This window comes from Asterias amurensis, chromosome 5 (genome assembly GCF_032118995.1).
Source record: "Asterias amurensis chromosome 5, ASM3211899v1".
NCBI classification, from domain to species: Eukaryota; Metazoa; Echinodermata; class Asteroidea; order Forcipulatida; family Asteriidae; genus Asterias; species Asterias amurensis.
The window spans coordinates 2,048,440-2,072,020 of record NC_092652.1 but is presented as its reverse complement, the minus strand read 5'-3'; the positions used below and the strand labels follow the sequence as shown (position 1 = coordinate 2,072,020).

Here is a 23,581-nt window from a genome sequence, read left to right as displayed (position 1 = left end):
ACACGTTCATAGATAAAAGAAATCAATTTATTACATTAAATTATGCACAAAAAGCTTTAAAAAACAAATATATATATTTTTGACATCTAAATTTGTACATTTTTTGCATAATGAAGCGTTTTGACATTTTTGACTTTTTACAACATATTTTCAAATATCTTAACAAATTTAAAAACGAATATTCAGAATATCAAAATTAATGTTTCAAAATCTTTACACGAAGCTTATGGTTCCACAACAAAGACAGAATTCACAACCCCCCCCCTCCCGACAAAAAGCCAAAACAAAAACAAATACACGAGTTCCAATAATGCATGAAAATAAATCAAGCTGTAATGATACTGACAGTGCAGTGTACTGTATAGTAGTAGACCGGAACAACTTTCACAAAACTGACAGATATTGATTCTTGATAATTTATTATTATTTATCCATGCTTCAGGGCAGAGGAAGTCTCGACACTTGTTTGCCGCGTTGAGTTTGCAGGAGAGAAAACAAAAAGTTTTTAAAATTCCTCAAACTACCGAATGTGACAAAATTGTTAAAACTGTCTGCCAATTTTGTCAAACGGTTTTTGTATAGTTCTTATATATAACTCTATGGTATAGATGAGTTGCATTTGTGACGTCATTGACCACCATCTTTGATGAAACGTGCACACGTGAAAGGCTATCATTGGCTGAGAGTTGTGGCGTGCACTTTTTCATTGTTTGTAATCAATATGGCGGTCGATAATCCATCTATTGGTGACTTGTCGTTTATTTGTTTGTTGGGGCGTTTGCTTGCTTGTTTTTTGTTTTATTTTAGTTTTTGGTTTAATAAGCTTATAAGGCTGTCTCTCAGAAATAAGTTTATTTTCCATGATTTTGTCATCTAAAACGAGACTACTTCAAGAAAATCTTCTGTTAACTTTAGCACTTGTTTTCCTTCAGTTGGACAACTGTTATCAATTGGGCGGTTATATTGTTTGTATTTAGTTTAAACGCCGCTGCTGCAACCATGTTGTACCACCTCTTAAATTATTTCATCGCATTAACTTTAAGAGTTTTAATAATTGATTGCTCACGAAAATGTGATCAATTTTGGTAGAAAATTCAGAACTTTATACACAGAAGTTAAATACTTTGGTCCAATTTTACTATCTAATACATAATATTGTGGTTTATTAGCTTCCAGAATGTCTTAACTTTGAATTGCTGATGAGGTAGAATGACCCCTTTGTCATTTTAAAACTGCATTATCTTTATTTTTTTAAGTAGGTAAGTCATGCCCATGTTCGATTTTATTCCCGATTGTGGCTCACTTCATTTGGAGATATGGGTTCTTAATTGGACATCTCAATGTGGAATGGGCGGTAAGGAACAATTTGGCCCAATGCTAGTAGTGTAGTAAAAGCTATTGTTACTGATTATCCTCGTTGTTGACATCTTTTTAAAAGGTGTGCGTTGAGTACGTCATTGTCAACACGGGTCACATGGTAAAGTGCGCCCTCTAGTGGTTAATGTATAACTTCGTTAGCTTGATACCAATAATGTTTAGGCTAATTTTAGCATAATAACATTACCTATTTCATAGGATTGTTAAACAAAATAAGACAATATGATTGAGAAGTATTTATAGTACAGTGTATTACGAATAATATAAATGTTTCCTTTCTTGGAAAAAAAGTCACAATTTAAATTACTACATCGAGCTTCGTAAAGCACAGTTATAGAAAATAGAAAACATTATTATCAAGTTTTACAAAGGACTTGCATTGGCGGCTTCTTGGCGACCCTGCTCGGAAACTTTGTTTCTGATGTCAATTTACTTTATGAAATTTGAAGAGACGAATCTTAGATGCTTCTTCGTTTTCTTCACGACTATTGGATGGTCGGACTGTTATCCGACACGCGGAAACCAACGGTCAGTTTTTGGTATACCTTTACACTGGACAACACCATTCACTCGTCACTGCGGAAAAAAACGAAAAATTCAAACCACAGTGTTTAAATTCAGCCGAAGTCACGGAGTTAAAAGTTGAAAGTTGAAAGTACATGTACATTTAGATGAACATACTGCAGAGACTGTGTTTGATCGATTGTACATGCTGAATGCTGACGACACATGGTTGGTGATTTTGTACAGAAAAGAAGGATACAAGTGAACTTGACCACTGGTAGGCAAGTCATTCTCCACTGGTCCCATGAGATATTGTTTGATGATAACCTCTGGAATGCAGACTACTTGATGTGCGTCACCGAAGTTGTCACATTTATACATCGATGACATCTGAATGGTACCATCTGCCAACGAATGGTTTGGTGATTTTGTACATAAACGAAGGATACCAGTGAACTTGACCACTGGTAGACAGGTCATTTTCCACTGGTCCCATGGTATATTGTTTGATGCTATGCCACCACCTGACTGGTGCAAAGACAGCATGCGATACCCAATCAACGTCCAAGACTGCGTAGTTGGAGGCTGCAACGCCATTCACCAGCAGAGTACCGTGGTACGTGAGGGGGGCATATGCCCCAGTTTTTGTGACTTTGGAGACACCAGTCACCCTAGCAGGCTGGAGTTTTGCTTCTCTGTCATGATCATGTACTGTGGTGTAAAGGTACTGGCCCGTATGTACATCACTGGCGAACATGGCCCTGCTGTGACTGCTGAAGCTTGAGTTTGTGTCTGAAGCAAAGACAACGTGCTGGGGGGTCAATGTCAACGTGTAGCCAGCTCGATCCGTCTGGATGACGTAATACAAGGTATCTTTGCTTGGTTTTCGGTCTAAAAATGTGATGACGTCACTGAACGTGATATGTCCGCTAAATCTGTCGATCACAGCGACTTTTTCACCGACTTGAAGGTCCGCCATTGTCCTTGTCATGCCGTTTTGGAGAACGACTCGGGAGTCCGACGGAAAACAGCCACCGGATTTAGCAGCTTCAGACGAATCTAAATCGAGACAGAAAGAGAAAAAATGACATAATTAGAAATCGTGATGACGTCACTCAATACACTGTGTGACTGTTGCTTATTTTGTGCCAAGGATCTGCACAGTGTTTATTGTAATTCATTGACTAATATTATTACATAGACTTTAAATCTGATACACGCTTAACCCGTTTTGAAAAATCGACGATTTTGTTCATTTCAGACAACATAAAATAATGACCGTCGATTGAAAGGTCGTCCTCCTTCTGTTTCACGTTTAAGTAATCAACACAAATTAACAGCAGGACGATTTGACTTAGTTAAATATAATTTATTCTGGTTGTGAAACCAAAGACTCTAAAGAAACGTGAACTTAATCACTGTACTATCCAATAACCCAATTTAGAAAATGCAAGGAAATACGTTTCAGTTTTAGATGTGGGAGAAACCATCAGAGACCTATTCCAGATAAAACCATGCACGCACTCTCAGGTATAAGAGACTGAAAACCCAATCCACATAGTGCCCTGGTGTGATTCGAACCGGGGTCCCATAGGTGGAGGGCGAGGAAAGATACCACTGGCACTACGCCTCCCGATCAACCTTTCGTACAATGCGAGCCATTATTACAGAAATGTACAAAAATCTGCGAAGCGGACCCGTGGATGGAGGGAGGCCCAACTCTATTTGCTAGAGGCTCAGGGTTGAATACCTACAGCTAAATGTTCCCTTCGTGGCAATACAGTTCACTTGGGACAAGTTTTGTATTTTTATCATCTAACCCTACAACCAGAATACTACAGCAAACAGCGACACTAGTTTCGGGTGTAGTAGAGAGAAAGACAACATGAACTTTGAACTCTGACCCCTCGCAGTCCGCTTTAGAGCGATTCTTTTGTTGGTGACTGATAACAAAACTTTTCTGTTGGTCGTGATATCTCAGTCAGTAAACATTGCGGTACAATTACGTCGGTGTTTAACTGGGTTAACTGGAGCTAGTGTGCTTCCGAAATGGTCCGGGTATACAATCGTGTCCATGAGTGGAATTTTGTTATCAAGCGGTAATGATGGATGAGCCAAATAGAGCACAACTTTGAGATTATTTCTTTATTCTTTGTGGATAGCCGCCAGATGTGCATTAGTGTTGTCATCCAAAATGGCGCCATATTTTGTGTAATAATTGACTCTAAAAAGGACAGCACCGAATTAACTTGTAGAATAACTGCGTTATTTGTTGAGCATCGGTCTAATTCCTCCATGGTCGAACCAAGGAACCAAGGGAGATATTGTTGACTAAGGCCCGGTTCATACTTCCTGTGAATGCGATACCAGTTTTGACGTCACATGGCTCACGGTTTCAGCACAGCTCAACTGGTGCGAATTATTCGTTGCGAATTTGTGACGTCAAAATTTGCATCGCAATTCCAAAGAGTAAGGGAATAAGTTCATGTTATTGACCTAAGAAGTATGACCGGGCTATAAGCCCTTTACACAATTATACATGGGTCCCTTGCTTAATTTTAGCATGGTTGTGTAACCCTACAAAGTTGCACATGTGGAAGGTCATTTTTATTTACCTGACTTGACAGAGCAGTGGATCCAGGTCTTGGATTCAAAATGGACCCAGTCGAAGCCGGCCTCCACGGCTAGACGGGCCAGCATGCCGTATTTGGACCGGTCTTTATCACTCGTGGTGATGTCTACTGCCCGCCCCTCGTAGTGAAGTGAGTCTTCCATGTGAAGCCCATCTTCGTCCCATGCCTCGGTCACACGAAGCTGGACACCGGGCCATTGGTTCATGACCGAAATGGCCAGAGAGTTCAACTTGTCTTTGCACCTCTGGAAAGAAAAACACAAAAAAGAATTAGTTAAAAAAAACCTAAAGTTCATGTTATTGATTATGATCGGGAACTTTTCCCTCCATAGTTTCTATCCCTGGACATAACATCTTCTTAGTTCTGTAGTTGTCGAACTTTTGTTCACAAACTCTGACATGTAGGACATTAAACAAAATTATTGTATAAGAAATTTCAATGAAAATGCCCCGAACTCTCTTTAAAAGGGTGAAAAAGCACTCTTTTAAGAGCCATATGGACAACTCTTTTTCGAGTGGTGTTCCACTCTTTTAGATTGAAGTTTGCATCTTTTTGAGTGATTTTTCACTCTGTCCTGGAGTGAAACCCCTCTAAAAGAGTGAAATAACCACCACTCTTTTTGAAGAGCCATAATGAGGGACAGCTCGAAATGTAAAGAGTGGTGTTTTTCACTCTTTTACATTTAGAGAGTATTGACAAAACAGGGAGACCACCACAAATATAATGCATATATGAAGCTCAGTTGGTAGAGTGCCGGCACATTAATCTGGAGGTTGTGGGTTCAAGTACCGCTCTTTGTTCAACCAAAATTCCCTAACGGTGTAATACTTGACAAAAAGTTCCATCGAGAGTGCACATTTCGGTATTGTTAAGTTCTGTGTATGATTCTGATTGGACGAATGACGCCGATAAGTTCTGCAACGGCTAAGTGCAGCATGTCGAGTTAGCCTGAAACTATTGCTTTGCTTTCATAAAAGGTGACTTGCAGTGATTTCGTTCAGTTTAAAAAAATCTCTTCGAGACCTGACTTGGAGTCATCCTTAAACATCATCAGGTGACATTCTCAAGGACCCAGGTGGAATGTTCAAAGTGACCCTCTTGTATTGAGACTCTTCGATCAAGAGGGGGCAACAAACTCGCACTGAGTATGCAGAACGGATAAGCCAGGAAAGAATACAAGCACACACCCGGTGCAGGGCGGGCAGGCCATTTCCATTCCCAAAGCGGAGATATTTTTAGCGTAATAATTGCGGTCAGCCAGAATCTTGAGGGAGGGGGGGGGGGAGGTTTCCTCATTTGTTTAAGGATCCCCATTGAGGTTGTAATATTGGTCAGTGATTTATACCCTTCGGCAAATCAAAGGTCCAAGTGTTACAACCCTAAGGTCCGAACGACCGCTAATGAACTCTTGAGGGCCTTTTGTCGACCGGTACCAATCGAGGCTTGCCATATTGGTAGGCTACTCTTAGGACAGCTGACTGTGGAGGGTTCCATACTGGCACTCCAGGACAGCTGACCGTTTCCATGAAACATAACCTCAAACACTTCAGGTCTGATGGTAAATCTCCCATCACTTGATCGAACATTGTTTTCGTTTTAAAAGCTAACATTTAAAAGAAAACAGGCCAAGCGGATGTTTTTTGATCATGTCATTTAAACTTTGTTTTGCGCTTGGTCAATAATTAATGCGAGTTAAAAGCACAGGACACCTTTGGTATTTGTCAAAGGCAGTATTGTCACTTGGTGTATCCCATCACGAACCCAATTGGTCATCGAAGTTGCAAGAGAATAATGAAAGAAAAAAACACCCATGTTGCACAAATTTGTGTGCTTTCAGATGCCGAAAAAAGACTTCAGACCTGAAGTTTCTTAATATTGAGTGAGAAATTACCCCTTGCTCAAAAACTACGTTACTTCAGAGGGAGCTATTTCTCACAATGTGTTATACTACCAAAAGCTCTCCATTGCTCATTACTAAGTAAGTTTTTATGCTAACAAACTTTTTGAGTAATGACCAATAGTGTCAAGTGCCTTTAGGTATCGTGGGGCCGGGGTGGTGTCCACGAATTCGTGACTCACGGCCTCATATCTGTTTTATTCTTTACAAACGAGCCCATCAGTATAGGTTAGGAGGTTGTTTTTCGCGCCAACAGGTGGTGGCTTTAAGCAATATTAATATCAGTAAATTGTTGTTGACATGTAAGGCTTCTTAAAAAATGGCGCAACACCTTGATTTGTGAAGGAGTGGATCCACAGTTTTACTTTCAAGAAACAAATCGTAAATTGGTTGCTCTATGGAATGACTTTTAAGTTAAAACCACATGGAAGAACATGATAACATTAATGAGAAATCATCGTTTAAACACTTTGAGAACCAACTTTCAGATTTAAATAGCAAGAAATCTTGGCATTACACGGTGAAGGCCAACCGATTATGTTTTGTCATGGCCCATAAACCTCATCAAAATCGGTCGTCTAGGATCATAGAACTTACACCCAACACCAAGCAGGCAGAAACCCCACTCCCTTCCTCACCACATCCACAACATTACACATATTCACTGATGAAAGCGTGTCTCACTGCTAGACAACCCCCCCCCCCGAAACATCAACAAAAAAGGAGTAAAAATACAAACTTTTTTTCACTTCCTATGTATTTGCCTGAGGATACCAAGTGCCAATCAAGAGCCCTGAGTGTGTTGACGTGTGGAGCGGTCCGTGAAATCAGGGACGGATGGGGATTGTGTTCGAGATTGTTCCCCGCTTTTACGGAACAAATCCCCCACCAGGTTTTGAGTGGCCACCGCTCCCCTCCAACAAAAAAAGTGCTTTTGCCGGGAGCAAGTGCGTTCAATAACCGCAACCAGAGGCTTTTAAAAACAGGATATACCTAAAGTTTTTATTATTATTATTTTTGGGGGTGAGGGGGTTTATCAACGATTCCATTCAATTACATCCAATTTAAGTTTGTTATTTGAAAACAATGGAAAGTATAGTGCATGAACTATAGACTGATTGGCAAATGGAATAATACTTGTGATTTTGTTCACTTCTAATTGGGCCATTATTTGCGATGTGATTTTATTCACTTTAAATAAGGCCAAACAACTAAGCGTGACGTTTTGTAACAAAAAGGACATTGCGCAAGCTTATAACTACAGCTATTTTGTAATTAGAGTTTTTTTTAGGCACAATGGGCACAATACTCCCAAAAACCAATGGCTTACAATCGCCATGAACTGGTATCTCTAAAAGACTTTGTAAATTGAACAAGGTCGTAGCTAATCCACTGATAATGGTAATAACTGCTGACATGTTGGCAAAATAAAGCACAATCAAAATCCCTCCCTGCAGAAATGTACTAGTGGCACAGAAATACAGTTATAAGAATCACCGAAAGGGGGAAGTTAACGGACCGGGGGTCGAAGGCCCTGTCATCGGTTCAAAACACGGGACTTTGCGGCATGGACTGGCTTGGGATAAACCAAAAATATACCCTTTGGCGAAACCAGTAACCATTGAAGGGCAATCGACAAAAGATGGTTTAACAATAGACTGAAGGATTTAATGCTGTACAAACATAAATTAGGACGTTGGGCACAGAAAAGAAATGTTATTTTAATAACTCAAGGGAATTAAGACCCCCTTTTTTTGGAAGGATCAAAATTACTTGCAATAAATTTTCTTTGCATGATTTATGCGATAGTGACTGTCAATGAAAGAAACTGACGTAGTGAAAAGACAAATTCTATTTCGGTGATCAGTTAATTGACTAATTGCATCTCCAGTTTGAAGTTCGTAAAGTTAAGTATTTCACTTAATAGCAATAATATTAATTCGTGCAAAAAACTTAACAAGTATACAACCAACATTAAAATATGCACAAGAGAGCATACAGGTAAAAAAGCCAATCAGGCAGTATGTCTCCCAAATACCATAAAAGAGCAAAACGCAAGGAGGATTTGAGGCAAGACATTAAAGTCATGCAAAAAACAACGCTAAAGATCATTTAAATATTAAGACGTAACAGTTTAAAAGGCCTATCAAAACAGGAAGACGAACGCAGGGAAACATTTTAAGAGCGTCTTTCTAAAAAAATCCTAACAGGTAGCACAATTATTTGTTTAAAGCTTACATAATTCTGGTATTGTGGCTTTCACTTATACATACGCCTCTCTTAATACTTATGCATGACGTCATAATTCTTACCCAAAATGAGGCTATGGGCGCACTTCCCCCATCACTTGCAGTGGCTGCGCCCATCGCCTCGATTTGAGTTAGCATTGTGACGTACCTCATGCATAAATGTTAAGAGAGGCGTAGCCCAGTAATTTGAACTAAAATAACATGAACAAATCCTAACTACTTGCATAAAGGTTGGACAGCCTCTGATGACTTCGAGGTGTCTAAATTCAGCTCTATAATTACATAGCGCTGTGACGAAGTTTTTATGATCTGAAAGTTTTGCTAGATTAGTTCATGGGATTAACTACACTAATCCGTCGCTAATACCTTAAAAGTTGCTGTGGTAACATCCGAAAGATAAAGTACTCTGTAGGCCTAAGTACTAACAAAGGTTTGAGGATTAACCAGTAACACCTGCGAATTTGGAACTAGAATTTAAATTTCTTAATAATGCGTGTACTGCAGAAATTGTTCTTTCAAAGTGCTACTAACTTGCTCACAAAATAGCGTCACCTGTGTGATTAATTAGTTATACGACTTTTGCATAAAATAATGTGTGACTTTTTCAATGATTCGATACCTACCGCTTAAAGTTAAACAAGTTATGTTCGTTTCATTTAATTTATTCTGGTTGTGACGTCAAGGACTATACGCACTGTACTAGCCAAGTAGCCAATGAATTAGATAAGAAAAAAAAAGTTTCAGTTGTAGATATAATGGGAGGAAAACAAATCATTAAATCATTAAATCATGATTAAACTTTGATTTACTTTGGTTTGGAAAGTATGCGGGTTTCCCGCATAGCCTACCGGTCATCAATCTTAAATGGGTCCTTTTCACAAAAGTCACAACTCTCTAAAAGGGGCACACAAAACTTGACAAATTGGACTACCGCATCAAAGCTAGATTCTAGGCCCTACCGGCTCCCCTATAGTTCAATGTCGATGTCCTCTCGAACACGCTCCCACAAAGTGCATGTTTGAAGCCCCGTTACCGAAGATGGATAAAACCCACACACCTCAAACAGAAACCGTAGAAGGGGGATTTAGGTCAAAGTCGAAACCGGTGGCGAGCATTAAACTACATCTTTTTTTACTACAAAAGGAGAAGGGGAAACAACCGTCGGGCGAGGGGATTAGGCTGGGCCGTAAGGAGGGTGTTTTACCAGGGGGAGCTACCGGGGCAATCGACCGCTCGCTCTATTCTCGTCGGTCTTACGGAAGGAAGTACCACAATGCAAAGGTGGTTGACACACATATTGGTGGATTCGAGTTTTCTATTAATTGTATAATCTACATTGGAAAAAAGCTTGTATTCATGAGCTGGATGACTATCATATTACTCATAGGCAGGGTTTTGTTATATCTTGGTCTGGGATGAAGAATATTGCGTTTTGTTACTGGCAGATCTGGGGCGTGACGGGGCGAAATGGAGACTTCGCCCCACATGTCAGAAGTACCGTAGGCTTAATTTAAAGACAGTGTACACTATTGGTAATTACTCAAAATAATTATTAGTATAACACCTTTCTTGGTGACGAGTAATGGGGATAGGATGATGGTGTAAAACATTGAGAGAAACGGCTCCCTCTGAAGTGCCATGGTTTACGAGAAAGAAGTAATTTTCCACGAATTTGATTTCGAGACCTCAGATTTAGAACTTGAGGTCTCGAAATCAACCATCTAAACGCACACAACTTCGTGTGACAAGGGTCTTTTCTTCTTTCATTATTATCTCGCAACTTTGATGACCGATTGAGCTCAAATTTTCACAGGTTTGTTATTTTATGCATATGTTGGGATACAGCAAGTGAGAAGACTAGTCTTTGACAGTTACCAAGTGCCTTTAAGCAATGTTCTTATGGCACTGTGTACTTTAAAATGTCTTTGTGTTGAGTCTAACCGTTTCTGTTGAGATGTCACAGTCTCTTATGATATCTAAATAACTTTTTGAGTTAGTAGTTCACTTATCAATGGTCAATCGTGCATGTCGCATAGGTATGGGGAGTATACCTTTTGGTATAATAGTCCAGAAATTAATCACCATAGAAAGTTCGTTGGTGCACTGCAGCAGTTTATGGCGTGCAACATTTTGAGAAAACGCCATTCTTAGGAATGAAAATATTGCAATCTGAAAAACGTTTCTGCATGAAATCTTTCTCAGATTGTGTTTTCCGGTACGGATCTTCCTGCGTGGACATAACCGCTTCCGATTTTCGGTGATAGCTCAAAATTGCGACCACCTTTTGAAGTTAGATGTATGTTATTACATTATATATAGGATTAAAATAATCAAACGGTTAAAAAAAAAAAAATGGGATCTTATTAATCTTTAAATTTGTTTTTAAAATGTGCACTGAATTCCATGTGCCATCTTTTAAGAGGAATATCAATTCCTACCTTCAGCTCCACTGAGTTTTTGCATGTCTATGTTTTCTTCCTTGTATCCCTTTACCTAGAGTGACGTTTAGCCTTGTTTTGGGCGAACTTGCATAAACAAATTTTAAAAACATCATTGTTGCTATGGTTAATCAATAGGAAACTATTCAAATTAGAGATCGACGTAATCTGAAAATGTTGTTTGACTTGTGGCTTTAGTTTGCATTGTGGTCTGGTTTGATAATGTTTGTCAAGTCGCGTTTAGCCCAGGCGGATGTATTGGGAAATTCTTAGCTTTTAGAAGGTACCTTTTCAGTCTGTATTTATTCCTTGTTTTTATTTTAGATTTGTGACTCTGCATTCCATAATGACTGCCATGATGGACGTGTACCTAATCCTTTGAGTGAACAATGTGTGTTTGCTTTTGCTACGAGACAAGTTTTCCAACTAACTCCTTCTGTCAACTTGTCCCATGAAAGAACAAGTCTGCTTGTCAATCTAATAGACTTTGTGCCAAATCGTTTGTTTGGTATCCTGACGTTTTGCCAGGTTGTGTGATTTGCCAAAAAACACCTTACAATAATTATTATTGACGTTTTTAACCGAAATAAAAATATAACCCTGCGACAAATCAAGCTTGTTAATAGTGAAATCTGACTTGAAAATAGCCAAGAGTAATTCTAGATTTTGACAAATCTTACAATGTCAAAAATATCAATCTTTAAACATAATATACACGACATCATTTCTCTTGGTTGTTAACTTCAACAGCTTGCACCCGTCTTGTCGTTGCATAACAACTCATCTCATTTGCGTAATTTAACACCCCGACCACTTATGAGGTCAATAAATTGAAAAACATCCTCACAATTTATCTACAGAAAATGTACAATTCCACATGAGTTATAATACCAATTAGAGATATTGCAATTTGATATTGTATATTGATAGGAACAGATAGTTTATAAGTTCAAAATATAAATTGCCCTTGGGAAGGGATTTGGGTAAAGAGTCATTCGTTAGAATAATGACCTCGATTTACAGACACTTATCATTCCAGAAATCCTCTTCAAATCTCACATTTTGATTGCCCAGCAATAAGTCAATATTTATATATTCGTCATAAACAACGATTTACAGAACACTCAAAACAAGACATTTCGTCATAGGTCTAAACGTCACAAACCTGTTAACTAGAAAAACCAAAATTGTTTTTTATTCTTCGACTGTTTAAAAGTAACCCAGGATGATATTTGAACTAACAAGATTTTTGAGCGATTTGAGGTGTATATAATGTTATAACTTTGAAGGGGAAACTTTGTCCTCAAATTCTCTTTCACCATTAAGGTTTTCAAAAACCCTATTGGTACAAGCCTCTAAAACGACACTATATTCAACGGGTACCCTAAAAATAAATGTTTTCCTTTATTTCATTTCGTAACAATTTGCAGGTGGAAGAACGGCCTAGACCTGCGGTCAGTTTGCCAAATGATTAGAATAAATAAGAAATATGACCTTAAAATGATTATCGAAATGATATAAGTTTGATATCAGATGAAATAGTGTGTGTGTTGCAGACTGTGGCGGCGGTTAGCAATCCGGTCTGCTTCGTTGTTGTAAGGGCACCAATACATTTTCTCCTTCGTAAGGTCACCCTGTATAAAGGAACTTGTAAATTTCTACCTGATCATTTTAAGTGCATCAGGGGCACCTGGGGGCATGGAGGCAATCGCCTTCGTTGCCTCCATGACTGTATCAGGCCTGGGTTATAGACGTATTGACTGGTGAACGCGGCTTGCAAATGCTTGCAGTCTTGTCCAAATTAGAACGGGTTTAAGTCGCTGCTTGTTACGCGCTGTATTTACAGGTTATTATGAATGGACTAAACCGACCTCTACACTATGGGGTGTCAACAACCAGCAGGCGTATAACTTCCTTGCCTCGGAGCAGACTCGACGCGCCAATTACGGATACCATTTCTCATTGAATCGTCTACGAAGACGGATTCTCCCGTGCTGGATTTAAATCCAAACTCAAAACCGAACAACAGTAGCGGATTTTAAATCTCCGTTGTTTGATCGACCACGAAGCCCAGTCTGACCCAAGGGGATTCCGGCTGAAGGAGAGACCCTGGGTATCAGACTCCTCAGACCCACCTGTAAAAATTGAACTTCCCCGTGGATTTGTTTTCACTCCTCCAGGAATGAAAAAACCCTGGCGTATATCTGCCGTGAGAATCGCGCCTTTTGTTGGCGAACCACTAGTGGAAACGTAATGAATGTTGTTACAACACTATGCCCTCAATTCAAAGCATTGTGACATGTTTTCTGGCTGGTTGGTCTAAACCCCGCCTCACTCGTTCCGTAACGACTTTGCCTTCGGTTTTTGGCGCTAACGAAGTGTGTGCGTGTCTGTCGGTGCTCTTTCAGTTCCAGCAGTGACACGCGAAATTGTCGTGTATACCTTTTTACCACATAGAGGAAGTTATGTCTATTTGACAGCCGTCAACTTTCATGTCTCGTAAAATGACAGACAGTTCTATTTCGCAATACAAGAAATGCTAAAAATAAATGAGTAGTTTTGTTGGATAAAAACCTGCCACTCCACTCTGCATTTACTTGCTTACCGGCATAGTAATGGCCTGGTTTACCTGCATCCAGTTAAATGAATAGGCTTATTTGTTATAATGCATGAAGCTGTACATATATCTCACTGGGGACTAACTCTCCAAACTTGTACAAAAAAAAAAACCACTATACCCAAATACCCAAGGTTGTTTCCATAAATGTGTCTGCTTCATCATCAATAATGCAACATCTAAAGTTTCCTTTTGCTATGACGTAATTAATGTAAACCACGCCCACTCCATAGTGCGATGTCAGAAGCCCATTGAAAATTCATTGATCAATTTGTTTTCTTTAATTCATCGCAAGAAAATATAAAGTTTTTTAACGTCAGAGCCCTAGGACCCATTACACTTAAAAAAAAATCTGTTGAACTCAGTGTTAAATGGGAGACTATAATGACAATACAGTAGGTCTATGCTAGCTGTGAAGCCTGAAGATACTACAGCCTGCGTTTCATCATTCAGGGGAATCACTGTATTACGAATCGACTGGAAAGTGTCTGTCTGAGATGGCCATCATCAAGTCTCAGAGTGACGGTTTGAATTAGGCGGGAAAGAAAGTAATTTGAAAGTGTCTTCATTGCCACGAGGAAACTGGGTTGTTATTACATTGTACTTAGCTCTGAGTGCACCCACAAACTTGGCTAACATTACTGAGATTGCCTCGGTGACAGCGACTTATTGGTCCAAACTGGTTTAAGTATGATGGCGTCGTGAGCGTGCATGACTTGGCATTGAAAGATACGATATAATACACTCATGAGAGCCACACCCAAAAGTCGCGCCAGAAAGTTGATTTGTTTTTTGGCGTTTAATTTCTTTTAAGGCAACGTTAATGCTTTAGTTCTGAGGCACAGCGAACTATTGGTCCAAGATGTTAGAGTATGATGCTTTCATGAGAGTGTATGACTTGGAAGTGAGAGATGTATACAGTGCACTCATGGGCCTGGCCAAAAAGTTCAATATTTTGTTTTGAGTTTAATTTGGGTATTTTTTTAGTTAACACAAAACACATCGCTACAGATTCACATTAAACTTACACTGTTTGAAGATAATGATAATAGAAAGCATACCTTAAAATATAGTTGCTGAGGTGCTGTAGCTTTTGAGAAATGAGTAAAGCAATATTATGAAAACACGTTTTTACATGCTAAAATAATTTTCGTCTCATGATCACTGAGATGAAAATTATTTTCATGACATTGTTTTACTCATTTCTCAAAAACTACAGCACCTCAGCACGTAATATTTTCAGGGAAGCTTTCTACTATCATTATTTTCAAACTGTGTAAGATTAGTGTAAATCTGTGGACATGGTGGGTTTTTTTTAATACAAAAAGTACCTAGACCCTTAAGGGACAACGTTAATGAAACTCGTTACTAAGCAGACTCTGATGTTACAACACTAAACCTGTAAGGATCTCTGCATGACGTCAACACATTTTAACGACCCATAAATTGAGCTAATTGTTTTATTGCTCAAACTGAAATAATTTCCAGTTCTTATCATCAAACAACCCCATAGATCAGACCAATGATGAGACGGATGAATGAATGAATGAATGACTGTGTGCGGTGTTTTAGTCAAATGTCATTTTTACGATTTCAAATGTCCTCGATCTTTGGACGCTACATGGTATGCATTCGAGTGTCCCACTTAGAATTTCTCAAGTCGTTATTCACTTCTTGACTACCCTGTAAATATAACAAATGTGTTTAATACACATTGGTGTCCCACGATATTGAATATCTAGTGGTTCGACCCAGTGGTTGGTATACTATCTAGTTTATAGGAGAATAAAAACAACTTCCAAACATGTTTGATAAGGACTGCTAGCGCCAGTTTGGCGGTTTCGTGTCACCCTGGAAATTAAAGTTCATAAAAGGAACTTCGTTTAACTCAATTGTTCAAGACTTTTTTATGTGGGAGCAGACTGACCTACAAAACTCAAAGTCAAAGTATAGGCCCTTTACGTGAAATAATGCTGAAATAATGTCATATGCATCGTCATATATTGCTATAGTGTCCAACTGTCAATGTGCCATTTAATCTGACGTTTTTACATACGCAGCTGCGAACCAGCTTTTTTACATTAGCTTTACTATGTCTTTATTAGTTAAAGGATGAAAATAAATCGCACATTATATTTCAAGGGCAGTCGAGCCTCAAATTCTACAACAGGGGAGCCTGTTGAGAAAAAAAAGTGCCATGGTTTGTTTGCCCGGTGCCCATGCCTAAAATACATCGCCCGTGCATGAACTCATTTGGCCGGGCAAACCACCGTCATTTGAGCCCACCGTCTCGTCCCGGTGTGTGTGTCTAACCACCGCGGTCTAACGTTGTTTGAACAATGACCAAGGGAAAAAACTCCAATTCATTGACCAGAAAGGGTACAAAATTGCTCTTTTGTGACTCAATATAAGCCCTCGACTGAGAACAATTATCGAGTAAGTGCCGACGTAAGGTGTTAGGGTCGACTACGGAAGGGTAATAGGGCGTTGTTATTGTTTGGGAAAAGTAACGGTTGCCTGCCAAAAACTTCAGACCAAAAACCAAGACAAGTGACCGGGAGAGTGTACCCAGGTTCAGGTTGAATTACATGGCTGTGCTAAACGGTACTTTGGGGTTAAGTAATGTTAGGGTTGATAATTAACTATGCTGGACGTAGCTGCATGTCTCTATTGATCTGGTTAAAGACTGGCACGTTTGGTAACTGTCAAAGACCAATATTCTCACTTGGTGTATCCCGACATATAAGAGGCCTACATAAAATAACAAATCTATGAGAAATGAGGACTCATAATGCAAAGAAGATCTTTGTGCTTTCAGATGCTTAAAAAAGCTTCAGGCCTAGTGTTTTTATATTTGAGTGAGAAATTACTTCTTTCTAAAAACCTATGTTACTTCAGAAGGTGCCGTTTCTCACAATGATTTATACCATCAACAGCTCTCCATTGCTCATTACCAAATAAGTTTCATGCTAACAATTATTTTTAGTAATTACCAATAGTGTCCTGTGCCTTTAAAGAACCACCGAACACAGTGACAAAGCTGTGATGTACCTAAACTGCAGTTTTAATCAAAGACCGAAACTGCGTGTATACGTTTTTACATTTCAAAATGTCCGGCGAAGCTGGAACTATTTTAGCTGACAGGGTTTGTCGTTGGTCAATTTAAGGATCAAAGTCCAAGCTATGGACATAGTTCAGTTCAGTTGCTTCCGCACAACATTGCTTCATGACAATGTAGGAAGAATTGTGACCTTCCACTGGCCTTAACAAAACGTTCTAGACAAACATGACCATAAGTAGGTTTTAACAACTCGAACAACCAAAAGAAAACGGCGATCATTTTTACTCTGAAATCTGCAGAAGTTTTAACTTCATCACAAATAGAACGGGGTATTTTCTTCACACAATACAATTCTCTCTGTATTTATGTACGCCATGTTCGTATCCATTGACTTGACAAGACAATAAAAGAAAAACTGTGTGCATAAACTGGAATTTAGGTCACACGAGACTGTTAAAACTACACCTTTACTCCAGTTTTGGGTCTATTGTAAACCATATGCATTTTGCATCAGCCTGGCATTTTGTCAGGGTTTGGGATCGGTAACTTCAGAAGTTCAGTTGATTTTGCGTTTAGTTTTCCAGACTTTTTTTAATGTAAGTTTTTTAAGCAGTGAGTGAAGAGTTAGAAAGACTATTGAATTTGAGAACATGGTTGTAATTAACATGTTTTGGCTAGTTCCAACCTGTCTGAAAATACTTTCAACTTCTCATGACGTTGTCTTCAGCACATCCTTGTAAAACGTCTCGTCTTTTTAAATTTTTATGAATGACTGAATTTATCATAATTTTACTTCAACTTGGCATTCAAGCAATGATAAAGTGTTTCAGCTCATTGCATCACTGGCCCAACAAGATCCACGGTTCATCTGGGATTTTAAATTTATGGATATCTATTTTTAACCCAGTCAAACATCTCCTCCCAGACACCCAGATGGTAAAAGTTCCTTCTTTGTTAATGATGTCTACTGATTACTCAACTTCGATGATTGTTGTTAAAAGTTAAAACACACACCTCCGCCTCTATTTGTTCCTCTTGATGTTTAGTGAAACCGTTGCGTACACCAAGGTCCACTAATCTTGTGTTTTCAGAGCCCAAACCACCAGTAGGGTTTGAACAATGCAAGAGGATTCCAAAAGCTGGGAAAATATTTTCACTTCATTTCCATACCCTCGTGCTAATGCAAAGAGTGTTGAGTTGTGATCGCTTAGGCAAACTGTTCAAGGGCTATGGCGACGCGCAGGCGGGTAGGTGCAACTCGGTAACAAAGAGAACCAAACTCTCAACCCGTCTCTCATCTGAAGCCAGCGCTCCAAAACCACCAACTCATGTGAGAATTTTTCAAGGCATTTTTTTTTCTACCTTGATCTAACAGAAAACTTATTTGCTAAACCTTAATCTGATTTTTACAAGAAATCCATTTAGCGAGTAGTTAAGCAATGCTGTTTGTATCTTGAAAGTTGTAGCTTGTGGACGGGGTGCACTATGTACACAGCGTGCATTTCTTTTCTCTCTGCGGTCGTTTGTTTGATGATAGAGTCAACAGTGTACACAGTCCTGAACCGGTCACCAAGTATAGACTTTATATATAACATATTAACACTTTAGTAAAACAGGACTGTATTTGTTCCGCAGGCTGAATCATGGTGATAACACGTTAAATGTCCTCCACGTTGCTAGAGATTGAAATCAATTTAACACAAATATCCACAACTGTATTTCCTCAATCTAAAATACATCAAAACCGACTTTCATTTTGTTTTAAAATGTCCAAAGACTTTTAATAAAATGATATTGAATCAAATTACAACCTGATTTTGAGTGTGTGATAGGCCTATACCACGTGATGACGTATGACCATGATCAGTAGTTTGTTGAACTCTATCATTTCGCACATGACATTACATGTGGTAAATCGCCTGAACCAACCATGTCTATTCCATACACAACGTCAATATTAATGTCAGGTATGAAAAACAAAAATAAATTCATTAGAAACGACGCAAATGATTCTTAGATTTGTTTTAAATGTATGACGTCACTTAGAACAGGAGCTCGTTTCGCTGTATCGTCTTCAAAACAGTTATAAAGGTCGAAATAATTAAATATTCGTTTCCAACTTATGTCAGAAAGTGAGTTTGGACACAAATTTAAGGTTTACCTTTGACATTCGCCTGTCGGCCCCAGTTCCTTCTTCATCCTTGTACAGTATATCAGCATTGTTATTCTGGGGCAGAAGTTCATCAAAGTTGGGGTCATCACTTCTGATTCTCCCCTCCGGAGGCCCGCTTGCCCCCAGGGTATTCTCTGACACGTTGGGCACCCGTTGGCGAAACTGCAGCGGGGTAGATTGGCGAGGTCCTTTTGACTGCTTACTTGATCTCCCTGTACAGGCCTGGGTGCTCCTCAACAGGAGGCAAGGAAGCAGGAAGAAGAGGATTGGTAGGAGCAGAGAGTGACGTATCATTGTGCCAGCTTTTCACAATTCCTGTAATGTGTCATTGGATAACGCACTCTCTGGATAATCTGTTGCTAGTCGTTTTACGGTAACTGTTGGTAGAGTGGCGCCATATCTCTTTGCTTGATGGTTAACAGTGTCATTATAGTTACATCAGCTGGTAGGTGCGATACCTTAGCGTTGAGTTTAGCCACTGTGTCAAAGAGACCCAAAGTTAACTCTCTTTTAAGAAAAAACAAGTATCTCAAACTTTCCAGTTGTTAGAGTCTCGAGATGGACTGTGTTCTGTTAGAGATGAGATTGGTAGATGGTGAGGCGAGACATTCGCATTCAGGTCGGACTCCAAACAGGTATGGTAGGTTAGATTATGAGGCGTTACCTTTAACGGGCCTGGTGTAGTAGAAGACCAAATCAGTGCAATTGACACGTCGAAGATCAATGCACAGTGTACACAACACCGACGGCCCGGCACAGGCCGGCCTCTCATTGGCCAATCGTCTGGCATGACAGGCTCACCAACATGTGTGTCCAAAGGCCGGGTTGTTGATTGTTTGAGGTTAGTTGTCTTTTCTCCAGTGTGTGCCTGAGCGGGAGCAGGCTGGGAGACCGAGGTGACTGAAGTACAAGTCTACGTCACATTGGTGAGGATGCCACTAAGATCGTCCGGTAGATCTGTTCCTCAGCTTTAAATACAATCTTGCCTCAAAGAGTACACGATGAAGTGTTTTTCGATTCCTGTTAGATCTTTACAAGTAGGATTTGAAACTTCGCATGATGGGAATCCAATCTACAAGTTAGATTTGATGTAACACCATGTACAACTTTGCTTGGTGGAGGTACAATCTAGTAAGGTTTGATGTGATACCATGTAGGCCTACATCAGTAGGATTTGAAACTTTGCATGGTGCAGAAACAATCTAGTGAGATTTGCGGTAGCATCATGTACATGAGTAAGATTTGAAACTTTCCCTGGTTGAGATACAATCTAGTAAGGTTTACAGTAACACCATTTGCATGAGTAGGATTTGAAACTTTGCATGGTGGAGACACAATCAAGTAAGATTTACGAAGATACCATATACAACAACGCTCTTTATGGGTCTGGTGGTTCTAAGAAGAACCGGTAACTTAACTTCTCGACGTTTTCACCAGTTTGCTCACAGATCGTTACAAATTTACACCACTTTGATTCCCATGGCAACTCCAATACCAACATACAATTTTACAAAAAACAGCAAATCTCGCGGGTGTTGTCTCTGGGCAGTCGAGACTTATACTTCCGTTGCAGATAAATAAATGAAACGAGTCCACCAGGAAACATCCACAATCTTAAATCCAACGACGTCAAGATTTCACCCCAAGATGTCTCGTTGAGTTGTGGGCGATGTAATACAACAAGACTTCTTTAAGTTGATTCAACAATCTCTCTCCCGCTCTCTCTCTCCACCCACGTCAAAATTCCTTGTTTACACCGACTCTTTTAGCTCTCATCATGTTTTTTGTAGACTGTCGATGTTGTCTTTTGGAGACATGAATGAAAACTCCAAGTGATGAAAGACACAGGGTTTTCTGCAAGTATCTGTCCTTTTCTGAACCTCTGCAACGAAAAAAATAAATTAAACAGAATATTGAGCAAGAGTATTTTTTTGTTTACGCAACAATTAATTAGACCAAGGGTTGTCATATTTTAGCAGTGGCTTTTTCCCCTTCCAATATTTCAACAAAACTCATGAACGCCCACTGAAAAAGGTATTCTGACGAATTACCACAATTGGTTTGACATGTAATCAAATTGAATGTCTGAAAACAATTTCATTTTACAAAAATACAGAGAAAAACAGATTCACTGACGAAAAGAAAGCGAGTTCAAGAAAAGGGCAAGTGGATAAATGATACGGGGCAGTTTTTTTTTCTTTCCGTTTTTGAAAATCTCTGTATTAAAAGCATCCTATTGGTCAAGCCCAAGAAACTAAAGCCACTGATTGGTCAAACCCAATATCCTAAAGCTATCCTGCTGGTCAGTCTCAATAATATAAAGCCCCCTATTGGTCAAGCCTATAGAAATTGAAACCGGAAAATGACGAGTACCGTACACCAGTTTCTGTTTCGTTTAGCTTATTTATTCCTGCCAGTGAGTTAAAGGTATCATTACATGATTGGTGGAGTTGGCAAAATAATCCCAGAAGTGCCCATGAACCCTTTAATGTGACGGGAAAATAATATAGTAAAAACAACGTGCAAAATGTTCAGCATGCAAAGACAATGTCCTTTTGGTTGTAAACACTGAAATCAGCTGTTGCGTTTTTTTTATTAGATTTTCAGATTCAGTTTTCTCGATTTCTTTAGGGAAAATTTAAGCATATTTGTTCCCTACAGTATGAACTTAATAGCATTCAGACTCAAATTAAACAAGAGGTTTTTAATCTTTACCAATCCTGTGTAATACCTTTTGAAAAATACATGGGAAATACGAAAGGCAACAAATGGGGGTAAACCAAGGATATAGGCCTACATTGATTGATTGATTTATATTTTTTATTCCAAAAGGAACATACCCCACCACCCCGGGGAAGGGTTACAACAATATATACAATATACCAATTGTAGTTTACATTATCACGGAGGAGTTAGCAAAAGCCTCAATGTTAAATCATAAACTAATTATTTTGAACATTGTTAAATACAATTAACTTAGCAGACATACAATACTTGCTAAAGCAATGTACACAGTACCCTTTTCTCGAGGAGTCATCACAAAATTAAGTAATAAGACGTTCACGTTATCTTGTAATGTGACTTCAGCGTCTTGACTCACTGGTCGAAAGAGTTTCAATATTCTCGAATCAAAATGTTTTGTCTTTGGACTAGCATTAATTGATTTGCTGATATAGTTATGTGACCTTTGACTGTATATGCCGTAACTTATGGCGGTTATCTTAATTGGATGCTAAAAAATAATGGAAAGTTGATATTTTTCGTAAAAGCTGAGACGAAATTGAGAAGAATAAAAACAATATTTCATTTTGTGTATAAAATTTGGGGTAAAAAATTTTGTTTTTTTGCTTTATGTCTAGTGAGATGTCATTGTTTCCCAACATTTTGTTTCAATTTGTAAGAAAATGTTTTCTTTAAATTTAATTAAATATGTCAAATTAAAGATATCACAAGATTTTTCCATAACATTTTTAATATCTTCGACCACTGTATTTAAAAACACATCAGAAATAAATAGCAACAAAGATTGGTGGATTTTATTTTATGGTTGGTTACGGAATGTTTTTAAAATACTGATGCCAAAAATACACATTGATGAAATGCCTGTTCTCGTATAATCGCCGTGTTCTGTTTTAATGTTTGATTGTCTGTTATTTGGCAATGTGACTACTGACGTTTAACTGCTTTCAATTTTGTCTGACGAGCGGCATAACTGTTATGAGAGTGGCACGGGTGTCGGCACGCCCCCACTTGATGTCCATGCCCCCATTTGAAATCTTGACTTATTTTAAATTACCAGGACTAATAATGTCGCATTCTACAGCTTTAATTTCAATGTGTTTGTATAACTATTTTTCCATTCCGCGTGACAGTGCTGTTATCACTCATGTCAGGTTTTCTGTGACAAAGTAGTAAATGGCACCAAGAGTGTTGACAAAATGCCTTTTAAAGAAAAATGCAAATGGAAACTAGTTTTATTAAACCAGAAGTGATGAATATTTACGTGAACATTTGCGATTTTGGCATATATCGTGAATATTTACGTGAACATTTACGTAAATATTTGCGTTTGGTCACAAATCGCAAATATTTCGTGAATATTCACGTAAAATATATATATATGTTCAATGACCCTTCAGGGCCACCATACGCATCCCTTGTGCCCCCCTGAAATGAACCATTGTTTCGGCTCTTCTTGTATAGGCTGTACTTTGTTTCGTGTTTTGTGGGGTTTTGCAACAATAAAGGTACAACCATACACGCTGATATCTGGGTAGGTTGAGTCGAAAGAGCAAAACATCCGTTACTTAGGTAGTCACCTTTAAGTTCAATACTTTTTGGTATGAAAGTGAAATCCAAAGCTATCTGTCAGTCAAATTAGTCGTTTATCTAGCGGAATAAATTGTGCATCATAAGGAGAGGTACAGAATCAATGGTGTGGAAAACAGGCTATACATCACAGGACCCTGGAAATGATTGGCAGATCTGTAGGAGTGTGAACTTGACCATGAACGGTGTTCCGGTAAACCTCTTCTTTGTCCATTTTGGAGATTTCATCTGTCGATTATGCTGCCAAGATTGTATCAAAAAGCTGACAATGAGTGTTGTTGAAGGCACCCCGTAACGATGTGT

The 23,581-nt window shown here is 38.9% G+C and overlaps 1 protein-coding gene across 1 annotated transcript; it reads right to left on the bottom strand.

Annotated features, from left to right (window-relative positions):
- Nucleotides 1-1,242: 1,242 nt before the first annotated feature.
- LOC139937169 (indian hedgehog protein-like) lies at nucleotides 1,243-19,611 on the bottom strand. Its single transcript, XM_071932213.1, has 3 exons — nucleotides 18,938-19,611; nucleotides 4,497-4,758; nucleotides 1,243-2,940 (listed from the first exon to the last, which is right to left on the bottom strand). The coding sequence occupies exons 1-3, from the start codon at nucleotides 19,241-19,243 to the stop codon at nucleotides 2,255-2,257; spliced, it is 1,254 nt and encodes a 417-aa protein (XP_071788314.1). The 5' UTR covers nucleotides 19,244-19,611; the 3' UTR covers nucleotides 1,243-2,254.
- Nucleotides 19,612-23,581: the final 3,970 nt, after the last annotated feature.

Coding starts and splice junctions, on each gene's coding strand:
- LOC139937169 (XM_071932213.1), bottom strand. CDS start 19,243: ATGATACGTCACTCTCTGCTCCTACCAATCCTCTTCTTCCTGCTTCCT. Junction 4,759..18,937: donor CCGACAGGCGAATGTCAAAG/GTAAACCTTAAA, acceptor TTTTCTTTCCAG/AGGTGCAAAGACAAGTTGAA. Junction 2,941..4,496: donor CCACTGCTCTGTCAAGTCAG/GTAAATAAAAAT, acceptor GTCTCGATTTAG/ATTCGTCTGAAGCTGCTAAA.